The sequence below is a fragment of the Atractosteus spatula genome, chromosome 3 (assembly GCF_055471065.1).
Source record: "Atractosteus spatula isolate fAtrSpa1 chromosome 3, fAtrSpa1.hap1, whole genome shotgun sequence".
Taxonomy (NCBI): Eukaryota; Metazoa; Chordata; class Actinopteri; order Semionotiformes; family Lepisosteidae; genus Atractosteus; species Atractosteus spatula.
In genome coordinates this window covers 16,018,570-16,042,883 of record NC_142708.1, presented here as the reverse complement: position 1 = coordinate 16,042,883, position 24,314 = coordinate 16,018,570, and the positions used below count along the sequence as shown (strand labels likewise).

The window sequence follows — 24,314 nt, the reverse complement described above, 5'->3', positions numbered from 1 at the left end:
CAGGACACTCAAACTGGTTTAAGAAGATGAAGAATTTTGGAAATGGACACACCTTGCCAACTGGAAAATTTACAACAGGCCGCAATCAGTACCTGAAGATAATATTCTCCAGATCAAATGGATACTCAATGATGCCAGTTGTAGGCACTCGAACCCGCAGCACATCCTGTTGGGTTGGCAGATAACCCAGTGCTGCAATACGGTCAGTATCACTAAGGTAGCTGTGGAGTAAGAAAGAATGTTAGCATGCCAAGCTCCCTAAAAACTGAAAAGCTGGTGGTGACCTGCCGTTATCAGGAAAACATTCTTCAAGAGTCGGATAACTTCCGTTTTATTTCCTCCCTTATTCCCAGAAGCTCACTTTCGGTTTTACTTTCAGGTGGTCATCGTGCTTCCTTGATGTCTACAGAAACTGAAGGTACAGCTCAAGGAGTTTGGTTTTGAAAATCTCTAACAAATTAAAACTGCATTTAATCTTTATCATATTTAACTTTTTTCTCATAAAATTGGACAAGCTCTGCTCCACAGTCCTTCAAACCGAAACCAGTACCGTACATCAAAAACGTGCTTGTCCAAGGGAGCACAGCTGCTTTCCCCAGCCCACTGGGGCCACGTCTATCTGAATAAGACTGGACTCAGGCCACAGCTTGCGAGATATCCAATGCCATCCATTACCTTGTGGCAATTTATTAATATAAACATAGCTGCTGGTATGCACATTCACTCTGGCGTGCAGATCACAGCACACAAACTACCTCATTTGACATTTATTTGAATAATAATCTAGTGCTTCAGGTGGCCACCACTCTACTTGAGTCCACTGTCCTCCAGCGAGTGTTTCGGAAGGCTGCTTGATATGTTGTAAAATGTGTCAGCTGTCCCTTCTTGGACGGCCTTGCGAACGGTCAGTTTCAATGCACGTGTATGCATTGCCATAATCAAATCAAACCAGAACTATGACTCCCCGTTACTTCGGCTTCAAATAGGCTGTCCCATGATATCAGTCAAAACGGCAAGACCTGCGATCCCCTCAACATCATCCACCAAAGACCTCACTCTTCCCATCTACGGAAGTGAAAAACCTCTGCTGCATGCTGCTGTGTGTGATCTCCCTGCAGTCACTCAAAAAGCACTGGAGTCCATAGTATGTCAGAAGGTTACGCACAAAGTTTATAGTGGATACAACAATTCAGCAGATACCTACAGGCCTTCCTGGTGTAATATGAAGTTTTGCTGCTTCAGCAAGTTTTGCTGCTTCCCCTGGTGTTTGTCCGAACAGCGAATGAAGGCATTAGTTTCGCCAACCACGGCAGCAGAACAGACAGTTGTCCCCAACCACACATTCATCCCACTGCAGAGACAACTCTTCACTGAAAATGTCAGTAAGTGGCTCTACTATGTGCACAAGAGCATAGGCCCTTTCATCCATTTAATTGTCTTTCAGTAATTTCCCATTGGAAAAAGGACATTGATTTAGGAAAAAGTTGAGAAACTTCAAAAATGACTAAACTAGCAGCTTCAATTTCTTTGGTTTTCTTTTTCGCAACACCCTTGCTGACTGAGAAGCCAATTTTCAGGCTCACTTTCTTTTTTTTACAAGTTGCTTTCCCCGAACAGCCTCATATTTGGGCTGTTTTGAGCCATAAAGGCATAATAATAATATAATAATAATGTTTCTTTATTAGCCCTATACAATTTCTTGCATTAGGAATTCATCTTTTCACACACCCCAGCTTGCTCTCCATGAGACACAGACACACAGACAGGGAGAGAAGCTTGGGGTCAGAGCGCAGAGTCAGCCATTGTACGGCGCCCCCGGAGGAGTTGGGGCTAAGGGAATTCCTCAGGGGCCTAACAGAGTGGGATTCCTCTGCCGGCCGTGGGATTTGAACCGGCAACCTTCCAGTTACAGGTGCAGATCCTTAGCCACAGAGCCACCGCTCCGCTCCGCTCCATGTGACACAGTGTGCACCTGGTATGTTTTAGACTTTGACAGTTACAGTATGTTAAGATATTTACTACAAAATGTTTCATAGGAGAAAAATACTTTTGGGCAGGTACATATTTTTCCCTTGTTATTTTTAACCTGTATATAATACAACTGAAAGTCTCTCTTGGCTTTTCCAAACCTAATCTTAATATGACTAAATTCAGGTCCCCCTAACCCAGTTCTACAGAAGGGGGTACAGTGAAACATGCACTAAAACACGCAAAGCAATAATTGAAATGGAAAGTTTGTGACCCTTACATCTTACAATACATTTTATGAAAGAACAAAACCTTTATATTTGATATTGTCGATAACCTTGAATTTTTTGTATAAATATGGCAGCATATTTATTTCTAAAAGGCAGCAGCCATTTTTAATATTAATTAATATTAGTATTAATGGTTATGAGATGGAAAAAAAGCTTCTGTTCAGCTGTAAGTTGTGTATCCATGTGCTAGTCCCTTCTAAGACACGCAGAAAATGTGGAACAACATCTATTTGACAATCAATTGTAACTCGATTGAAACTACAAGGGAGGATTAAAGCTTTTTAAAAGGGTTATATGATTTCAGTGGCCTAGATAGCCCAGAGGACACTGGATATTGAACACAGCCTCTGCAACTGGCTACTGGTGAAAAAATGGAGTGCTCCTGTACCTGTGAACACGCCATCTGATGGCAGTAAAACCTGATGAGACTCAATACCCAGAAGAATTGTGAAGCAGATAAAAAACATGGCTATTTTAAAACAGCGGACAGATCTGAGCATTTCACTGACTTATACAAGAAACAAATTCGGATGTAACGGGGCCATCAATCGGGCCTCAAAAATAAACTCTCAAAATGCTATACCTGTTATTATGTTTGCAAGAGGATTAGAGGACGAGTGAAAAAACGAGATGTGCCTATATCAGCCGTCATTGACGTTACACACAATTAATGTCAGATCTGTCTTCTGTCAAGGTTCAAAAAATTAAAAACTGATCTCACAAAACAATCCTCATACGAAGGATTAATATAGAGAATGTGGATGTTAAGCGGAATTCATGATACTCGACACAACACAATCTTTCACAAGTAAATATTCCAAGATGGACAAAAAAGTGCACAGTTAATTCTACTGAAGGGAATAAAAATGAATTATCATGATCGCACAGCATATTGCAAAGCTTTACTCCTTTGAGAGGCAATACATAAAATAAAAATGTATTTTGGCCAATCCAAGTTTATTGCCAATAATTAAGCATAAACTGCAGCTGGAATGTAATATATATAGAGCCATATATTTCACATTAAGGACATTCAGATATCAGGTATTCACTCTGAAGACAAAGGACATGAAGGTCAATTTCACGAATTAACATAGTTGCTGCATCTGTTACTTTCTTGTGAAAGAGTAGCATGTGCATGTTCATTTGTGACAGAAGGGTGCAACAGGATAATGCACAACCATAAAGAATGAAATAGGGCACAGCTGAGGTCTGTGTGCATCCCTCTACTTTTTGTCATCAAAAAAACAGAGACACTGGTGCACAAAATAATTAAGTAAAATGTGTGGGTTAACAAAAGCAGGGGCTTTCAGCCATGCCCTGTGGTCAGTATTTTAAAGAACTATTACCTTGCCTTTAATGCTACACGCTTTGAAAAGGTCACAAAAGGCAAATCTGTGCTGCAAACAAATGTTAAAACAAATCCTTTGGCCTGATTTGATTAAAAGTTTATCCAGCTGCCAGTTCTTTGGTTATTTTTTTTCCCCTTCAGACATCACCAGGTTAAAACTAAAATTTGGTAAAGTGAAGGCTGTCAATTGCCACAAGCTATACTAAAAACTTTTACCTGCTAAAGATTTGATTGATACCCTTTTACAGGATATCACTGTGTTTTACATTGTCAATTAGTTCAACATACCATAAAAAGATAACTGCATAAATTCAGTCCCCATTTATATTCAAGGATCTGTCATTTTATTAGCCATTAATATCAGCTCCTTTTTTTGAGGTAAAGCACACAGTCATGAGGCTGTATGAATTTTATAGAATTATTACATCTAATAACCTTAAATAATTCAGATTTATAACAAAAGACCTTAGTCTACTTTACCTTCCAATTCACCCATAAAATAGAAAAATCTAAGAGAGCACAAATGCTGCTTAGAGAATTTACCAGGAACAGAGGAGAGCAGAGGATACTCCTGAAGAGTTCTTAACTGGATAAATCAAGAATGTGCAATATTTAAACTATTTTTTCCACCTCTTTAAAATGTTTTTGAACTAGCCAAAAAAACTGACCGACTATAACCAGCTTTCTAAAATCAGACAGAAACCGTGTATAAAACATAGAAATGACAGAATGGAAAAATAGCTTTATTATCAGAGTAAAACAAACCAGAACAATAATTGTCTTACTTTCCTGAATAATCGCTTTGGATTTCACTGGATTTGACCCACCGGGTTTGACTGGAAAACAACATCACTGACTCGTTTGGAGTTGGACTTTGCATATTTCCAGAGCACTATTTGATTTACAAATTGTTAAAAAAAATATGGCTCTCAGAGAAATCAAACCTTTAAAACCACACCAGTCTGAATTGTACAACTTTAAAAAAAGATTTAACAATACCTACATAATAAATACCCTATTCTGGGAATTTATTTTAAAATATTCCTTTCAGAATACACACTATCTGTAAGAGAGAAAAACAATGATTTTATAGATAAATGTGCAAGCCTCTGTGGATTAAAAGCAAGGCTACAGAAACTCTGTTAATCTTAAACAAATAAAAGTGTAAAATTGAACAGGTTTCTCATAAAAGTCCTTTTCAAGATATTCGTCCTCACATTTTACCTCCATCCATCCACTTTCAGTCTGCTTGCTCTGCAGCATGTAGAAACTAAAAAATGATAAAATTATGAGCACTTACTATTTAGTTGAATCCGAAAGTTGGTATTCTCTCCGTCTATCATAACATTCCTGGATACCTGGGTCATTCCATAAACTCTTAATGGCATCTACATAAGGGTTTTCGAATATAGTAACTTTTTCTACATCAACTTCACGGACTGTATGTGCATTGCCCTGAAAAAGAAAAGAAAGAAAATTATTTCATGCACCTTCACAGAGACTTTTGGTATTTATTAAGACTTTTACTTATTTAAAAATCACTTTTACAAAATCCAATGATTCCATTCCATAAATGTGGAAAAAAACATTAACATCACAGAATGCAATAGCCAGGACAATACTTTTCTAATGCAAACAAGTTGCTTCCATGAAAGCTCATGTGAAGAGGCAGGAAAAACACTGTCCTTGCCATCATGCCAATGTTGTTTTTGTTAATACCTGTTTTTGTTTTCAACTAGACTGCAGATAAAATTATCATTGCTGATGTGATAAACATATTGGATAATGACAACAGAGACTTTAAATGGCACAATTTGGCATGCAAAAAAGTACCAAGGCTATATTCGCAGCCTTCACAGGACTCTCACGTGCTAACTAATCACTAAAAAAGACTCTGTAAAACACTTCTCCTACAGAAAATTAATGTGTTAAACCCCCTGGAGTCTCCTCGATGATGGCACCTAATTATCTTTGAGGTCTCCACTGGCAAACTCTATAAGGAGAAACAAAAACTAATTTTTCAAGTACTGACCCACAATCAAACCAAAATGGATATATGAAGTCCTTGGTCAATGATTTACAGGTGAGAGATCACATAGCATTTGGCAGCTCTTTTATTCCCATGTCCTGTATCTGGGAAAGCATTTAGATCTACAATTCATTCTTCAGAAACCCTTAATGTTCAGAAAGGTAACTGACAAATATTGACCCTGTCCTGCAAATACACTGAAGCCAAAAGCTGCCATTATGTTAATATACCTCATGAAAATACTGTACACTATATCAACAGTTGCAAGCGCTGACATTATGAGATTGAGGTCAGTATTGATCTGCTAGACGGCACACTTCAGAAAACTACACTGAGCTTGTCCTTGATTTAGTTTCTTCAAGTGTGTTGGGAGGCAGGTTCTGCTAAAGAGTTCTTCTCTGCACTAGATAATGTTGGATCCCTTTCAAATAAAACATACGGACCTCCCAGCTTCATAAATACTGCTTTAAACCTGACTGTTGTTACTGACATGTTCAGACGGTTTCCATATTTATCCCTTGCCCTTTTGAGAAGAGCCAAAATAAAAGACCTTTTCACCATGACATCCAAGCACATCTCTTTCATTTTGGGAGACTAATGTGAAGAGAAAGCCGGTTAATATTTTTTTATTTACTGAAAACCCCATATCAGTCTGGCAAGCAGTCCAAAGCTTCCTGTTCATGCACTCTGTTGAGGAACACCCTCATCCAAACCAATCATTCTTGAAAGGAAGAAAAAACAAACACCAGCTGGGAACTGCAGCATAAGGTTAAGTTCACTTCAGTTTGACATAGTTGAAGTATAAGACTTCTGACAATTTTTTGAAAGCTTTCACAGTTACTATATGAATAAAGACAAATGAGATCATCAGAGAATAAGGCAGGGGAAATGTATGATCAATAATTTAGTTGTCACTACAGCACCATTCTTCTAATCTGACCTCTGTGCTTTCAGAATTTCTGTTTCAAGATGCTTCCATCAAATATTTGTAGCCCCTGGTTAACGGTGAAGAGAACTAAGCCAATATATGAGGTGGGACAGAATTTCAATTTCTCTTACATAAAGTCCGTTATTTTATTAATTTCCCCCAAGTGAAAATGAAAACCCCCAAGGTCAGAAAAAAATAGATAATTAATCGCTTTAAAATACCCTCTTTTCGATAAAATAAAGACTTTCAAATTGAGTTTTACTTTATTCTAATTTTCATCCATAAAATGTATTTAAGAGGGGAATCATTATTGAATAAAAGAATCTAATATAAAGTCATTTAAAACTTATTTACTATTTATGTTACATTCCTCTATGAGCACAGCATGATTTCTCTGTGTTGGGTCAACTGTGGTTACAATTTGTTTCTTGTTTATTTATGTTGTTGCACTGGGCCCCCTACTGGTAAATTCACAGCAACACATCCTAACAGGTGAAATCCACCTCACAAGGCTCTGTGAATTGAATATTATTTTTGTATTCCTAACGTAAGAAATAATGTATACAAACTGACCATTAATTACCATTACAAAATTAGCAAACTCCTGCAACTGAAAAACATTGAGCAGTGTTACTTCAAAATAAAAATTAAAATATTTTGTAAAAAATTAAAAAAATAAGACGACAATCTGACTGCATGCATCTCTGTATGTACATAGTATAAATAGTATATCTCTGTATATATACTCTGTAATATCTCAGCATGTTAAGGAAAAAAGCATGTATTTTTGGCTGATGGACATTCATAACCATTAATAATTGATTTAAAAATAACTTTGAAATTCATGTCTCTCTATTGAAATAAGGTTTTGGATACAGATTTAATAGTTTTGGACTCATTTTCATGAATTGATCACTCGTGACCACAATGCTCTTGAGTGACTTTGATTGTCACATAAGCAACAACCCTACGTGTCGTAATGTGACAATGCACGCTCGTGTAACAGCGGTTTTCCTGGGAGCTGGGAATGTGACAGCCGTGCCGTGGGCTCCCTTCTTACTTGTTTTGATGTCTCAATCGCTCTGAGCATTTGTGGGACGAGCTGGGATGACGGGTGGCACCGATAGCTCAGAGACCAGTGAACAGACACGCTGTGTTTCCAGGTTCTACGAGCGGAATGAGACGGAATAATAATAATAATAATAATAATAATAATAATAATTAATAATTGCTTACACTTATATAGCGCTTTTCTGGACACTCCACTCAAAGCGCTTTACAGGTAATGGGGACTCCTCTCCACCACCACCAATGTGCAGCATCCACCTGGCTGATGCGACGGCAGCCATAGTGCACCAGAACGCTCACCACACATCAGTTATCAGTGGGGAAGAGAGCAGAGTAACGAAGCCAATTCATAGATGGGGATTATTAGAATACCCATCTATGAATACCAAAAGCTCGACTCCGATGAGCTTTCGGCAGTTTCGTCTCGCACACACAACCAGCCTGCGACTTTCACAGCTCAAAGTCTGTCGATCAGGCTTGCCAATGACAAATGTTAATCTGTACAATAAACCCAGGAGATGAACATCTATTAGGCGGATGTTTCATGAGATGTCATAATGAACTTTCCAACTGGCAGTTCGTTTTACTGAACCCAATCGTCCAATTGCCTCTCCTAGATCTATGGGCACTGAGGAGGTTTGCATCTGTCGAGGATACAGTGCCTTAAAAAAATAACCATTCCTTTGAAATCTGACATCTACCAGATTAAAAACAAATCCTGATCTTAAGTCAGTTTTATAAATAATTTTATAGGTTATTTTAAATATATTGGTTTGGTTAAGGCAACTGTCTTAATTACTAATAAACAGGCTTTGACCGACTCAGATTGGATTGATCTCATTTTTGGAAATACATATAGTTCCACAAAAATATGATATGACTGGATGAGATTGCATGGCAGTAAATAACCAAACTTTTATGTTAAATATTCTAAAATAGTTATGATACAACATAGTCAACCTGTAATTAGAAGCAATGTTTTAATGGATAATAAGTTGCACAAGCTTCAGCTGATTGTGAATTGTAAATAATCGCTTAAGGTTGTATTAATGTCTTAACTTTTACCAGGGCCATATGAGTTCATTTAGGTGCTGTAGTTTCAAGTTCAGCCTTTATATTATTACTAAGTGATAAGAGAGTCACGTCAGGTATTTTTATATCCTGATGAAGGCACATTTGGTGCTGACACAGAGTCTAGATTAATACATTCTAAAGACATGGAGAGTGTGACATATCCTGAGTTCATACATGAAATCCTTTGATTATGAAATTCCATCAGCCAGTACCTCACTTGGTGTGAGCTTTTTATTCATTTGACCGTTTACTGAGCATTCCATAAGTGAAGATAAAAACGAAATGAGATATATGATCCCTACAGAAATCAGAAAAGCAAAAAGACGAAGGTATGTGAATAGCCTGTACTAATGTTGCTGCTTTGCACTGTACCAGCAGAGACTGTATCAAAATCCCCATGGAGTCTCCTTCACTTGAGGAGCTTGAAATCAAAAGCACTGACAGACTTGGCAACAAAAATGCACGAATAAGCTTCAGGCAGGAATCTGTGGATAATGTCTTAAAAATGTGTCTTTAACTTAAGAGATAAACACACTTCACTAAAATGTTTGCGTCGCTATCAAATTTAGATTAGTTCTTACAGGCACAAATGCTTTCAGCATCTGATAAGTAACATTCTTTAACATTATGATGCGTGTACAAGTCACTTTTAATTATTCCTATGTACAACATCTTACTGATTTGTTTAGCCTCTTAGGATACTTCTCAGTTGTCAGTGGAACAAGGGTTTTTTAACTCAGCTACAATAGTTCATTTTGTTTGCTGCTTGGGACAAAGCTGTAACGCAACCAGGGCACGGATTTAGATTTTTAGGCATTTTTACATCCTTCCATTTCTTTTCTAAACCACTTTATCCAATAAAGGTCGCAGGAGAGCTGGAGCCTATCCTGGCAAGCAACAGGCACAAGGCAGGACACATCCTGGACAGAACACCAGTCCACCGCAGGGCACACAGAGACACAAAGACACAGTCACACCGGGTTCAATAAACTTGCTAGCATGCCTTTCGACTGAGGGAATAATCAGAGCACTAACCCGCACCAACACAGTGGAAAACACACAAGCTCCACACCGATAGCACCCCAGGAATTGAACCCAGGGTCCCATAGCTAAGAGGCAGCAATGATAACCACTGAGCTGGTGTGCTGCCACCTAATTCACAGATTTCTCACTGCAGAAATGAACCTGTTTTGATATACTGAGCAGTCAAGGAGAGAAGATACTTAAAGGTTACACAACTGTAATGACTCCGTGTACACACTTAAAAACCACTAGCCTAGAACATAAAGCTTCATGAAACCGAGGTATGTTTTTCATAGCTATAGAAACAAATAATACTAATAGGCAAATCCCAGTTTCAAATTGTAAGGAACTTTCTGCGAGTTTTCTAAGAATTCTGGATTTAGAAGAGTTCCATAAGGCTGGCAGATTGGTTTTGACTACTCTAAACTTTCCAGGTGAAGGAGATCTCAGAGGATTTCGTTCACGGATAATGTATTCCCAATACAACCAGTACAGGATGTGGGACTGTCAAGAAACAGAAAGCAACTGAGCATGACGGGCCAAATGCCTCTCCCTCACATCTGGCCTTTTATTCTGACAGGGTTTGTAAATGCAAATATTTTAATATTTGCCTAAAATGTCAAATAATATTATGCTGTATGTGTCATACCATAGAGCTTAGATCAAAATAAAAGATGAATAACATTTAAAGATAATGTCGCCCCTTTACAAAAGCAGGACTATTTAAAGCACACCTAATCTTAGAGAAAGGAAGCCTACTGTAAATATTGCTGCTTGTCATTTTGGCATTGATGTTCAAAGAACCTGCACTTATACTTTCTAACATGAACTGAATACAGCTTACCTGTGCATTTGTTATGTTTAGTGTTACATAAAAATAGCAATCAGTATATTTTTTAAAATACAAATTTCATTTCATACTATGGAACTAAAGATGTAAGTCTTAAATTTGTCTTAAAAATATCGAACTAATTAACCAATGCCTGCACAGGCAGAGAAAGAAGCAGAGAAAGACGAATTCTGTCCTTAAATTAAACTTCTGTACTTCATTCAAGAATCCACCACTGAAATTTTTCAAAAGTATACACATTCAGCACACAAGGATGGGCTGCACCCTTCGAGGAATAAACTCTGCTTAACAGGAACATGTAAAGGTTTATTCCATGCTGCAGGAAAGAAAAGACACAACGTTTCAGCTGTGGAGTCTTTTTCAGGTGTGTCACCTGTTCCTTCACAGCCTACGCGTGCTGACACAGCTACTTACTTGAACTTCACTCTGCTTAATGTGATGTTGATTCCTCACCAAAGCCAAGTGCATGCGAACTGCCCCTGAAATGCTGGTGCTATCTGATATTTTTACGACATCTTCAAGAGCCCACGCCTGTCAGTTGTCCTAGCACGTCCTCTATTTTCATAAGTGCATTCAGCCATTCATTTTCTAACCACTTTACCAAATACAGGGTTATAGGGCAGCACCCAGGGGTGCAAGGAGGGACACACACTTCCTTGGACAGGACACTCGTTCATCGCAGAGCACACACAGACACAAACGGCCAATTTTCCCAGAAGCCAATTAACCTACCAGTAAGCCTTCGGACTATGGGAGGAAATCAGAGCACCTGGAGTAAACCCACACATACAAAGGGGAGAATATACAAACTCCACACAGATAGCACCCCAGGAATTGAACCCCTATACCAGAGCTGCAAGACAGCAACGCTTACCAAAGCACCGTCATGCCACCCTCATGTACATGCTTCTCTAGTAGATTCACAGCCATTCTAGGGGCTGCAGTCTCACACACACATAATCTGACTGGGAATAATGACAGTGTACAGTAGTTCTGGGGGTGGGCTGTACAGTAATGGTCTACACGGACATTGTGAATATCAAAATTACAAACAATGCCCAAACAGTATATTTTTTTATCCCTAGATACAGCATGGACTTTTAAATACTGGCAAAAGAAATTATGTGATTTCATGAATTAATCAGTTCAAAATTTTGCAGAAGGCCACATGCCAGGAGATGACTTACACCTCGTTATTTCTTAAATTAATTTAGCATTTATCAGTTCATACCCAACAGCAAAGTCTACTTTGCAAAAAAAAGGACTCTTCAACCAAGGGTCAGTTATTGTCCTGTTACTATATGCAAATATTTTCTGTTCTTGCAAGCTGTGACATTTAATTTTTTATGGAGGTTACCCGTTGTATTTGAGCAGTGACAGATATCTATCCCTTCTCTGTTATTAAACACTTTGGGTAGTCCGTAGTAGGCTTTGATATCCTAGCTCTCTCCTCCTTATTTGGTTTCAATATATAATGGAACAGAACAGTAATTTATTGACGTTGACTAAAAGAAAAAAAAAAGTGTCAAGATGTCAAGACAAAGATGTTTTGCCTACAGTGAATTCAGATGGCCTCCATGGAAAAAAAAACTCCAGTGCTGAGATCAGAACCCAATGAATATCCAAGCTGGTGACCAGGAGCACCACACTTTAATTAAGCAAAATGCTTAGAGAGAGCTAATTCGCTCTTTCCACGAATTTACAATAAAATAGTGTGGGAGAACTTTTAGTTGGAATATTAGCATTGTAGCAGAACTCAACACTGAATGTCATTAATCTACACTGTCCATCCAACCATTTAAGCTTTAACTCTTAGTTTTGTGCTCCCAGAGCCTTGTCTTGGGGGAAGGCAGTACAGAGATCAAAATTCTATCACACAAATGTCTCAGGGGCACTGAACTTGAGACACAATTTGACACTAAAAGGAATTGACATAAGGTACTTATGTTCTTCTGAAATACCAAGTAACTGCACAGATTTTCAGTGTGAAATAGGCCAACTCATGTGACAATGAATACAGCAGGAAAAAGTAAAAACACACAAGGGACACAATTCACTTCAGTAAATTACTAAATGTTCTCCAGCGAGAATATCGCTTCAAGCCATGAAATTAATTGTATAATCCATGGACTGGCCAGAAAGCTACTAACATAACGTAAAGTTCCATAACTTCAAAGCCCTGAAGGTATGTCATCTTTTGTTCTCATTTATATAAATAAAAAAGTATTTCTGAGTGTCATTACTTCTTAAGTCAATTAAACTCTGAAGCCAAACTTAATTAGCTTTACTAAGTGTATCAGCTTCCTTAGATGCCGTTCAACCCCATGCAATAAACCTCTGAAATCCACTGCAAGAACACACTAGCCAGACCAGTTCATTTGAGCTGTATGAAAACAGTGAAACAACAGGTTCTAGGAAAGTCAGTACATTTTTCTGTCATAGTTTGATGATTCTCTTTCTATAGCACTACCTCTGGAGGTATTCACTCACCATTTAAGAATTTAACCCCTGAAGACCCTAGTTGGAATCAAGTGTCCCAGTTAAAACATGTGTGGTTAACACTGACAGGAATTTAATCTTTGTCACAGAAACCACCGGAAATGTCCAGCAATTTGGAAGGTGCCATCTATGTGAAGTCACTTGCTTATGGACATGCAGTCAAAGCAGGGAAACAAATAGCAACTCTACAAGGTTACAAGTACTCAGAATCCTCATACGCACCACAGAGTTGTGGGAGTCTGGATCAATCTACCCAGCCATGTCGTTTAAGCCAGTACCCTGGTTTCTTTCAAGAAATGACTGGATGAGATCTGTGGATCAATCACCAAATGGGCTAGATGGGCCTCCTCTTGTTTGCTACCATTTGTAATTGTTCTTACAACAAGCAGCCTAGATATGGCTGATAAGCCTTTAGTTTAAATATGTGTTTTTATTTTTTATGAATCCTTTTAAATCCAGGATCTCCTAAAAAGAATCACTCACTGCTGTTAAGTGATTTAACTGAATACAAAACTGCAAACTGGACATGAAAACTGAAAAAGTCTAGTAAATATCTGTTCTTCTGCGGTAATTGACATATTCACACAACACAGGAATAGCCATTTCATTCACATCCGTTAAACGGTCAAACTTTGTCTACTTTGCAAGGCAATTGCTGCAGGTTCCAAGAACATGTCCAGCTTGTGTCATGTCAATATGATAGGAGAAAAAATAGTGGATAAAATTTGTATCTTCTAGTCAATATCGTGCAAACCTAGGACCTAAGATGCCACTGAAGGTGACTCGTCTAGAATGTGCAAGCAAGGTTGAATATTTTACTTCTGAAAAACATTTATCACAAAAAAGTTGAGTATTATTGTTTACTTCTACCAGGACTTACTTCCCATTTAATCATCAATTGCTTAACCCACATTTATCAACAGAAACATGCTCTTTTACTTTTAGAAAGAAGATAAAAGGCTATCCAACACAGATGACACAAATGTTCCTCTCTAGCGAGGTGATAAAACATTACATGTGATACTGTGGATTTCTAAGAGGTTCACAGGAGGTTTGGATTTACCAACCAAGTTTGTTTTAGAAAATTTAATCTTTCTTTACCCCAAAACCATTTTGTTTCTACAAGATACCCGATACCTCACATTCCGCATCAGAGTAACTACAGGCCTCTTATCGCTGAAAGAGGCAAAGAAATTTCCGAGACAATCAGAATATCACACATTTTTGTAACTTCAATTCAAATGTGATAGCCTTCTGATCTCCAAAGTGTCACTTTACAAAGGTGTGTTTGACCTCTTCCGGATTTTGTGGTTGAACCAGTACAATATTTATACAGACACTCGTGGTCAGAGAACGTTATGTCCAAGTTTTACATTCAGCCTGAATGTGATACACATACGGGGATACCAAACTATTAAAAACAAACAAAAAAGGTTCTCTAAGATAAATGTTCTGAACCTCTGGTTACCTGAGAGACCATGACTGATCTTACAGCGCAATGACAGAGCTGACTGAGGACAAACTGCTGGATCAAAGATACTCAAGCCTAAGGATCAAGTGTTTTTTAGAACTACAAAGCAAATGTCCAGCAAGACTGCTCAATCTGAATGTAGTTTGTGTTTAGCTGGTGCTAGGCAAAATATAAAAGCAACAAACTACACTTTACTATGCTACATTCATACTTAATCTGCACCCACTTTGACATGCTACATACTAGATTTTTAGATTCCCAGTTATACACCATCACCCAATATACCCAATTTCGCCTGCTGGAGTGATATGCTTGCTGCACTACATTTCTGATTGAACTCCTATGCTTGCTATGCCTGCTAATTTCTCAAAAGGCAACATCATTATTTGACCATTACTTCAAATTAGCTGAATGTAATAGAGGGATCACTTGCCAGACGCAGGTTAAGGAAAAACCCGGGTCTTTCATTCCATTGTAGGACCTTGGCATAAGCTGGTTGTATGGTTTAATTAACCCACTGTTCTGAGATAAGATTGTGCAGCTGCTTAAACCAAAGATGTGCATTACAATGTAATAAAAGAGCAGGTAACTTTAAAGTATTACCTGATCGTTCAGTGAACAGCTTTGGATTCACCACCTCTTACTGTATTAACTTGGGAGTTAGTCTTGCACATATCAGGAAAGGGCTGAATGGCCCTAAAGCTACAGTTCTGAATTGAAAGGATCCACTGTTAAGGCAAGTTCACTTGAGGTTTACGTGTGTCTTTGGAGTAAATGAGGCATGGGAAACCCAAAGCACAAAAACTGTAAATGTTGTGAAATTGATTTTTTTTCCCCTCGTCTTGCACCACTTAAGTTGTTTTTTAGGTCAGATAAAAGCTTGCTTTAGTTCCCAGTATCTGAACCCGACCCAAGGTCATCCGACTGAAAAGGTTCTCAAACAATGTCTCTTTCACGTTTATGATCTGTGGCATGCATAGAAGGAGATGCCCAATAAATATTTTATTGCAAAACCACACACGTACAGTGATGACTTTATGCTTTAACCTAACCACTAAAAAGCACAGAGTAGCAGAAAGCACACTAATGGCTTGCAGTGACCCTATAGATGCAAAGTACACAGATATATACAGTTATGTATCTCTATGGATTTCCTCCATATGATTAAATCTTTTCTACCTGACACTCATGAAAACTGACACGTCCTCTTAAAATTATTTTTCTATTTTATGTTATTTTATGTTATGTCTTCTGTAAGTGCTCTTATCAACCTCTTGGACAGCTCGTCATTGTAAATACTGTTCTTGAATGCCTTTCTGGTTCAATAAAGAATTACTATTACTACATAGTGAGTAAAACCAAGCTTTCACAAATTGCCAAAAAATGTGAAATTTTGGAATTTGTGAAAAAATGAAAAAATGGAAATTAAAAACGAAAATCTCTGATATATGCTACATTTCATTCACAAGCTCTTAACTGTATCAATTAAACAAAACAATAATGAAGATCCAAATGGCCTCCTCATTCAATACATCTTTTAAAATAATTGAAAGAGCAGTTCAGAACCTCCAATTAAAATATGCTTTTAAAATAATTCAAATATGCTTGAAAGATATTTTAATAAAGACTTTATAGCTAGTAGTTTAGAAAACAGAGCTAACCTGTACATATGACTTACAAGTGAATATCTTTATCAAGGTTCATAAAACAGCATGAACAGAAAGGATTTATTTTAACCCCTGTATGATCTAGTGACAATCATGTACTGTAAACAGCAACTGTCTCAACTGAAAATGATTAATATGACAATCATAAATCTTTAAGCAGTGAGGTCGAAATGCATGACTTTGTTTAAAATCTACAACAACAAAAAACAGCCCATCGTCAAAAATGTTACAGAAAATGCAACTTGCCAATTCTCGTCAAAATAATACATGTTCAATATGTGAAGCCTTGACAACTGCTGATAGCTGGAAGTGGTCAGGCCAGAAATGACAATATCAAACTCCTATATAAGACCTGCGGAATGCTCATGTGCAGTAGGTTTTCCAGTTTCCATGGGAGAAATTCCTATTTTCTTATTATATTACTGACAAACTGGTTTGTACACTTCTCCAAGATGGTGGCGAGTTTAAGCCAGGCATATAGCAAATGTGTATTTGTTTGAAACAAGCCTTTTGCCTAGTGCAGTTAGAAGCCTCTAAGAACAGAGAGTCTGGGTTAGTTTTTTCTGTTTCTGGTGAGGCACAGAAATATATCTGATCTAATATTAAGGAATGGCATATGATTTACATCTCCTTATTAATCTTGTGTTGTAAAATTTAAAAAGCTACTAAATGGCTCCAGCTATATTGTACTTTCAACCTGGAACCTGTTCACACCAAGCTTTTATTCTGAAGATTTACCTAGAGCACACCACTGGCTTAAGAGTGTTAGAAAGCAAAGATGATCTCTCATGAGTTGTGTAATTTTGCCAACAGGAAGCCCATAACAGAAAGGATGTGATGATTACACATTTGGGTTCAGCAGAAGCTTGAGAACATCTGCTCTTCACAAACAAAAAAACATGCCGAATTTATCATTGCACAGTCTTGTGATCTAATACTAGGAAAGAGAACAAACTGTAAATCAAAAAAGTCTAACTTATCATTGTCGTTTTTACTGGTATCGCTACTACGTTGTAAATACTCCTTCTTCTCATATTTACAAATGTAAAGCAAAACAGGCTAGATGGTTGATCACATACAACTACAAAAGCTGTTGCTGCAAACATCCCCATTCTATTTTAACCAAGTTCCTTTTAAAAGTTACTTTAAATAGAAAAGGTCAACTGTGCCCCGCACTTCAAGGTCAAAAGATAAGGTTACAATGCGAAAATACCCTTATTGGGTATTTTAAGGATTTCCATCACATGCGTCTTATGATATTCATCACTTGTAAACTACTTTGTGGAAACAGGAATGTCACACTAAACCTTACATAAAATGATACCGTATTTCTTAATTTACAACAAAAGCTACAAACATCATTCTACTGCTACTTCCTACAGTTCATTTCTCCCTGCTGAAACTAGAGGTGTCCACAAGACAGCTAAATATTACTCAGATTAATATTATTCTGATTAATATGAAAGATAACAAAGAGGTGGCAGTTGTGACTGACATGCCTCACTAATTGGACTTAACAGCAAATAAAAGTTGGTGAAATTTTTGAAGGTTTGGTTTTGCTCACTGTATAGTAATATTAATAAGTGTGAGAAAAACTCTGAAATTATTCTGCACAAAAAAAATTGACCAGTAGTTGGTTGGTTAAAACATATGTGACATTAACTGGAGTAATTAAGAAAAATCAGGTTCTATTCATGTCGTGTACAGGATATCAGATAGCCTTATCAAACCACGTGTATGTCACAATTGTAGCCAGTTTAGAATAAAAATCTTTTTGGGCGTGCATAATCAGTGTTCTGCAGAATCAAAGTATACACAAATTTCTTCTAAGGCAATTTAATTTGTTTAAAAAAGGCTAACTACACAAATTCCTAAATATATTAAAGATTTGTTTTCACATAAGGCATCTACTAGACCAATCCTGGATTTTAAAGAAGAATGACAAATACACTAAATTAATCATTGGTTAGAAGACTAAGGATAAGGACCTTTTAACCATATACCAGAAAGATCTGACATAATTAAGAAAAGCATAAAACACAAACTGACTATTATACTGTAAAAGACTCATCGGTTTTGGAGTTGTACATTTCTAACCAAACAAAGCACGTCTTTTGAGCTTTCCTAAACATATTTGTAACCCTAACTGCAGCCAACAGGCACTTACAATACTTCTAAACCATTTGTGTAAAATTCACATATATTGTACATGCAGAATGTGTCCAGTCATACAATATGTCAATAAAAACAAAAGACAAAAGGAGGCCAGGGCAGATAGAGCAGTTTTAAAAGGTTCAGCCATTAGGCCAGCAAAATACCAAAACATGCTATATGGCATAATAATGTCATGTTGACCTTCATTATGTCTTATTGTGCAAAGTTAAAGTAGGACAACTAATACTGTTCCAATCTGTGAGGTCACATTAGAATGCCGATGTGCATTTCAAAAGTATGATTTAATAGGAGGTAATACGTCTAATCGGCACTTAAAAATGATTTTTATACCTGAAAAAGTTAAATAAATGGATTCTATTTTTTTATATTTTACATTATTTGACACTAATGAAAAACAGTTTAAGTGACATTAAAATAGCTTTCATGTGACAGTATCAAGGGAAAACTTTTCACCTGAATTTAAATTAGGCAGGTTAAGTCATTACTATAGTAAATTTAGGTGACGGAGTGAGAAAGCGCATTAAAAGTAATGATTGCAGATGGAGAAAAAATGTGGATACTAACAACAACTGGCATGACCGGAAGAGAGATGTATCCTTCATAAACACAACAACAGTTTTCTGTCAGCTAAACAAAAAAGTCCATATTTTTACAATCACAATCCTTGTCTTTGAAAATACTACTACCTCACCTTAGGCCTTCAGTCTCCAGTGCACCGACTTATCAAGATGATACTAGCAATATACTGTAACTGAAGCCAACAAAGGAATTAAGACAAAACTGTTAAGAAAAACTGGAAAATACTGGAAGGGAAATGTCACTGCATTATATGTACTAGCGATATGGAATAATTTTTCTACAATGTTTTATCAGATACTGAATCTTGCCCTGGCTAATGAATTCCAGAGTGTTCTTCTATGGCAATGACTGATAGAAAGCTAACTCTTTGGGTCTTCTCAATGTTTTCTCAGTGTTTTTTTCTCACCTGAATCATTAACGCTTAAGATAAAATGGAAGGATTGTGAGGAAACATGAAGACAATGGAACCATTAAAACAACATTTCATGCCAGGGTAGTTGAGCACATTTTAAAAATTCATCATAAAAAAAATCAGGTCCCCTAATTTTTTTTTTTATAAGCCAAGCACTAGTTTTTCACAAAAAGGCATGTAACTGATAGCTGGTGATGCATTCTGGGTGTACTCCCAACCAGAGGGGTAATAAAATGTTTGTTAATGTTTATCAGTTTCATGGAAAATGGGAAGTGAAGATGTTATTATGTGGCTGAAAGTGAACAATGTGGAAAATGCATATGTAATGTGTCTGTAGATGTACTTGAACTGCGTAACGGTCCTTGGTCATTATTCCCTGTGACCTCTTTAAGTGTCATTTATTTTAATGTCTTGTAAGAAACATTAGATACCATCTCACCTTATGTCGCTTTTAGCCCTTATTATTTGAAGACAGTTATTTAAGTTTTATTTATTGAATATTACAAAGGACTTTTTACACACACACACACACAGAGAGTAACTTGCCTTGTTTTAGAGTTATATTGAATTTAGTTAAGTCGGTTTTATGTAAAGCACAGACCAAGACCAGGTCACTTTATAGACTGAATAAGTGTGAGACGATGGGAGATAGATGGTGGCCGTAAGGACAGTGAGACAAAGACTGCCCAGCAGTCTGCCACCCGAGCAATTCATTTACTCTCGGCACACAACCAGTTACACACAGAGCACATCTTACACACAGTCTTCAGCACACCATCAAGCCACCTGTTGGTGGTGGCAGCGGCCACGCGCGTTAAAGTGAGGGCTATAACTATCTTGAATTAAGAAGTCATATACAGTAAAACCTTAATTTTCACAAGTTCTATATTCGCACTTTCGCCTATTTGTGCAGACCTTTTAGTGACCTCTTTTTCCATCTTCACAGATTAAATTCACCTATTTGTGGGCGGCATAAAAGGATAAGAAAAAGGAGGCGCCCAAGTCCGCTACATTTTCATCCTGTGGATCCACAGTACTTCACTTGACCAGCATCAGCGTCCGCAGTAAAGTCACGGCCTGCTTAACTCAGTTAACACGTTTATGTACAAGTGTAACGTGGGTCATTCACTTTCCTTCAGGAAAGTGCACGTTTAGCAATAACTTCAATCATAAGGGGAAAGCAATCTTTTTAAAGTTACCAGTATTCATTTCCATGAAATATTATTGGTAGTAATTATTACTAACACCATTTCTGAAGTAGTTGACGGTTGTAACACAAAATTTGTGAAAATACTTGTTGTGCGAACTGTGGTATGATACCCTATTTTTCAAATAAGGTATTAAGTCCTGTTTCTCCTTTCGTGGAGATTTCAAGGCACCTAACCCTGGGAAATGCCAAAGATTTACTGTAGAGTCCTTAGGACACTTTAATCCAAAAATATGCAAATGAAGAAAGGGTCAAACTGAGAACTAACTGGACAAAGTGGAATACTTCTGTCATGCAACCCTACCTACTCGTCTTGGTGCATTTCCTTAACAATGGCCAGAGACAAGAATTCAGTTTTAGCACTCTCACAGAAATGACTTTAATATAATAAAAATTGTAACAATGTCCGAAAGTTACAGTATATTAACTACCATTTTTTATCATTTCATATTCAAACCTAGTGCACATGTAACTGCTATAAAAAGTAACAGATAAAAGGCAAGAAGAAAAGAAAATTACAAATGTGCCAAAGAAGGATCAAGAAACAATTTCAGAATAGCATTAAAGTCCATGAGAAGCCAATACCAAATGGAATGCATCTCACATGTGGTTGCACTTCAGAGTACTGCAGTTTGATTCTAGAAGCTGAAATACAAAAAAGTAGTATACTTCAATAATTCCAGGGTCTTGTTACATGGGCACTTAAAAAATAAGTTCATTTCAAGTTCAGCCATACACAAGTATACAGAGGAGCGAGATATCATTCTCCAGGTCTACAGTGCGAATACAGACAAGACACTGACAAGGGACTCAGGGAAATCCTTTACCAGATAATCACAATAATTTCAATCCTGCTAAAGTAATGTGCACTGGTTTTAATAATAGATGGGATGTAGTAAGTATCTCTTAGGACCTCAGGGAAAAATTATTGGCTAATTTCACTGCTGAGACATTAGAAGCTTCCTGTTAAAAATGTTAGACTAGACAGCAAGTTAAAAAATACCTGCATACTCACAGAGGGGAGAAAGAGTGACTCTGATTTCACATTTTGGAACATTAAGAGAATGTTACACTGTTCTGGCAGTGAATAAAGGAATGTGATCTCCTTCAATTAGAAACAGTAGCATTTTTTTAAATAAGAAAACAAACCTACATTACAAAAAAAAACTGCCACACACACAGCCTTGGACTACAGTCCAGGTTCTATTATTTTTTAAAACATTTGTACTGGAAAAAAAACGCAGACACACTCTGCTGATTTTGAGGAGACTAAAGCAATCAAGCCTAATTAAAAGCCTCCTATGACATGTTCTGTACTGCCCTGCCATTGTTTCTAACTTTCTCTGTAGTGTGATAAGTCATTTGCTATCACTTGTCATGCATACGGGAAGGAGATGAATGCTGTATCTGTCTTGACTACTGACATTAACCACAATGCTCGAGTGATTCAGCATGTAGAAACAAAAGCAGCACAGGAAGTGTAAAAGCTGGGCTACAAACACAAAGAACAAGGTGCCACGTTTCTTTAGAAAGTAAAGTTTCAGTAACGGAACTGGAGCACATGGACCCATTAATAAGTGAACAGGATGCACAGTGACAGTTACCCTTTAAAACCCTTTAGATTTCCCAGATTACTACTGAGCGAACAAATAACTGAACCCCATTTCAAATGATTTCTGTAAAAAATAATAGTCTTTTTAGCAGACCAGCATGTAAGGCTACAGTAATCTTTTAAAAAAAACTAAACTAAAGACCATTAAAAAAATGGGACCAAAAAAAAAAGCAACTCAATGGCTTGTCCAAGGAATAGAAAAAAAGCAAGCTTTTCTTTTACTTCCACTAATGCACTGACCTCAAATCAACAAACCAACCACACAGAAAGAAGTGGGAATGAAGAACATACCGTCATAAAATATCTAAATGACTACGTGCTTATGACAGCTTAACCCCATCAGTGTCATGAATATTGGCACAAACACAATTCTGTCAACCTACATTCTGCATCAAGCACATTATGTTTAACTGGGTGGAACACTGCTTTTCTTGTTATCTGCCACCCCTTTATGTCAGAATTTCACAGGGGCGGAAAAAGATAACAGTAGTGAGCTATCCAGAGAATTTACATCACTTCCTATGTCCACCCCACCTCACACCACACTTAAGAAAGGAGCTCCAGAGGCACTTATTGCTTCTTGCCTAGAAAAGGCATTAAAGTATCACTGACCTGCTAGTAATGGAGCAGATCTATCTGTGGAGTGTGTGTGTAGGATGGGGGAGATATATTTTTGGGGTCTTTATTTTTTCTTTTAACTTCATCGTGTTGACTAAACCCTTTTGGACACATCTGTAAGGAACAATTACAAAAACTGTACAGTACTTAAAAATTCATACAGATATAAAATTAAATGCAAACACTGATACTTCTGGTCTGTCTGAACCTCCACATGGGTGGATGGTCTTTGTTCCAGCTTTTGTTTTAATAAATCAGCCTACAACTTAGAAATATATTGGAGTTTTCTTCCCAAGGGTAGAGTTACCTCTATATCACAACAGAGCCTGGTAAAGACCATCAAAAGCAGTTAATTAGACCAGGTTCATAAAATTGGGTGGAACAACAGAAGTTTCTCTAGGATTTTCTGGGACGTGCGTCTGAGAGCTTTGTTACACAACAAAACATACCTCCCATCCCTCCTGGATAAAGAATCTTAAACAGATTACAGACTAAAAACAAGTTTGGGAAGGTATATCAGACAAGGAAGAGGACCTTACTGTATGTACTGTTATTTTAATTCAGGAAATGTTCCTCCCATGCAAGGCAACACTAAAAAACAAGGTTTTTAATTCTAATTATTTTATTTAGTGGGTTACCTTTATCCAATTGTACGGTATGTTCAACGAAGTATCACAATTTGATGGGCAATTATACAGTAACCAAATTACACTGTACAGTAAGAGGAGCAATATCACACAGCTAAAATTACGACATTACCTACTGAAATTTGAAAGCGCAATACCAAGCTAAAAAAAAATGATGTAGAGCAAGTTAACGTGATTCAGCAATAAAAACAGGCAGGAGTGGCTTAAGCATAAGATGCACGAAAGGTGCTTATGAAGTACTAACTGGAAAAAAAATTCAGGTCAATGCAGAATTACAGCTGCTACTTCCATCGCACCTAATGCTGATCAACTCTTAAAAATCAAAAACAGATCTTTAAACGGCTGATGGACTGGCAGGGGGCGACGCACTCCTAACCAATCTGTACATCTATAGTTGAGGCAAGAGTCAAATCCAAATAAAAAATACAAGTTCAAGTCTGACTCACGATCATCGGTTTCCACTCCACAACCACAAAATTTGACCTTAAGTCAACTGAACAAAACTGAGTTCTACTTTAAACAATGCCTGGATAAAAAAAAATACCTCAAATGATAAACAGCAGAATTTTCTTCAAACCAGCCAAGTAAAAATGGAAACGAAGTGCTGAAAGAAAAGGGAACAGCCTCTCCATAAGTATGTTAAATAAATTAAATTGCTTTTCAAAGATTCTTAAGTTTAATAAGACCTTGTTGCATTTTACAACACAGGCTGTGATAGTATTATAAAATACATAAAAATATAAACATTCTTACAATTGTTAAGATGAAGGTGTATATCAGTTAACCTAGGTGCGTAATTCTATATCTGCTTCTAGCACTACCGATAATAAAAATAATAATAATAAA

The 24,314-nt window shown here is 37.2% G+C and overlaps 1 protein-coding gene across 2 annotated transcripts in view; it reads right to left on the bottom strand.

Moving 5' to 3' along the window:
- LOC148837474 (guanine nucleotide-binding protein G(q) subunit alpha) overlaps positions 1-24,314 on the bottom strand; it is a 61,100-nt gene that overhangs the window by 12,956 nt on the left and 23,830 nt on the right. The window contains exons 3-4 of one of the 2 annotated variants that reach the window (XM_088910836.1): positions 4,910-5,064; positions 93-221 (exon numbers count right to left, since the gene is read on the bottom strand). In XM_088910836.1, the coding sequence (XP_088766962.1) occupies positions 93-221; positions 4,910-5,064 (284 nt within the window). The remainder of the gene's footprint in view (positions 1-92; positions 222-4,909; positions 5,065-24,314) is intronic. The other variant, XM_088910835.1, reaches the window with a different exon arrangement.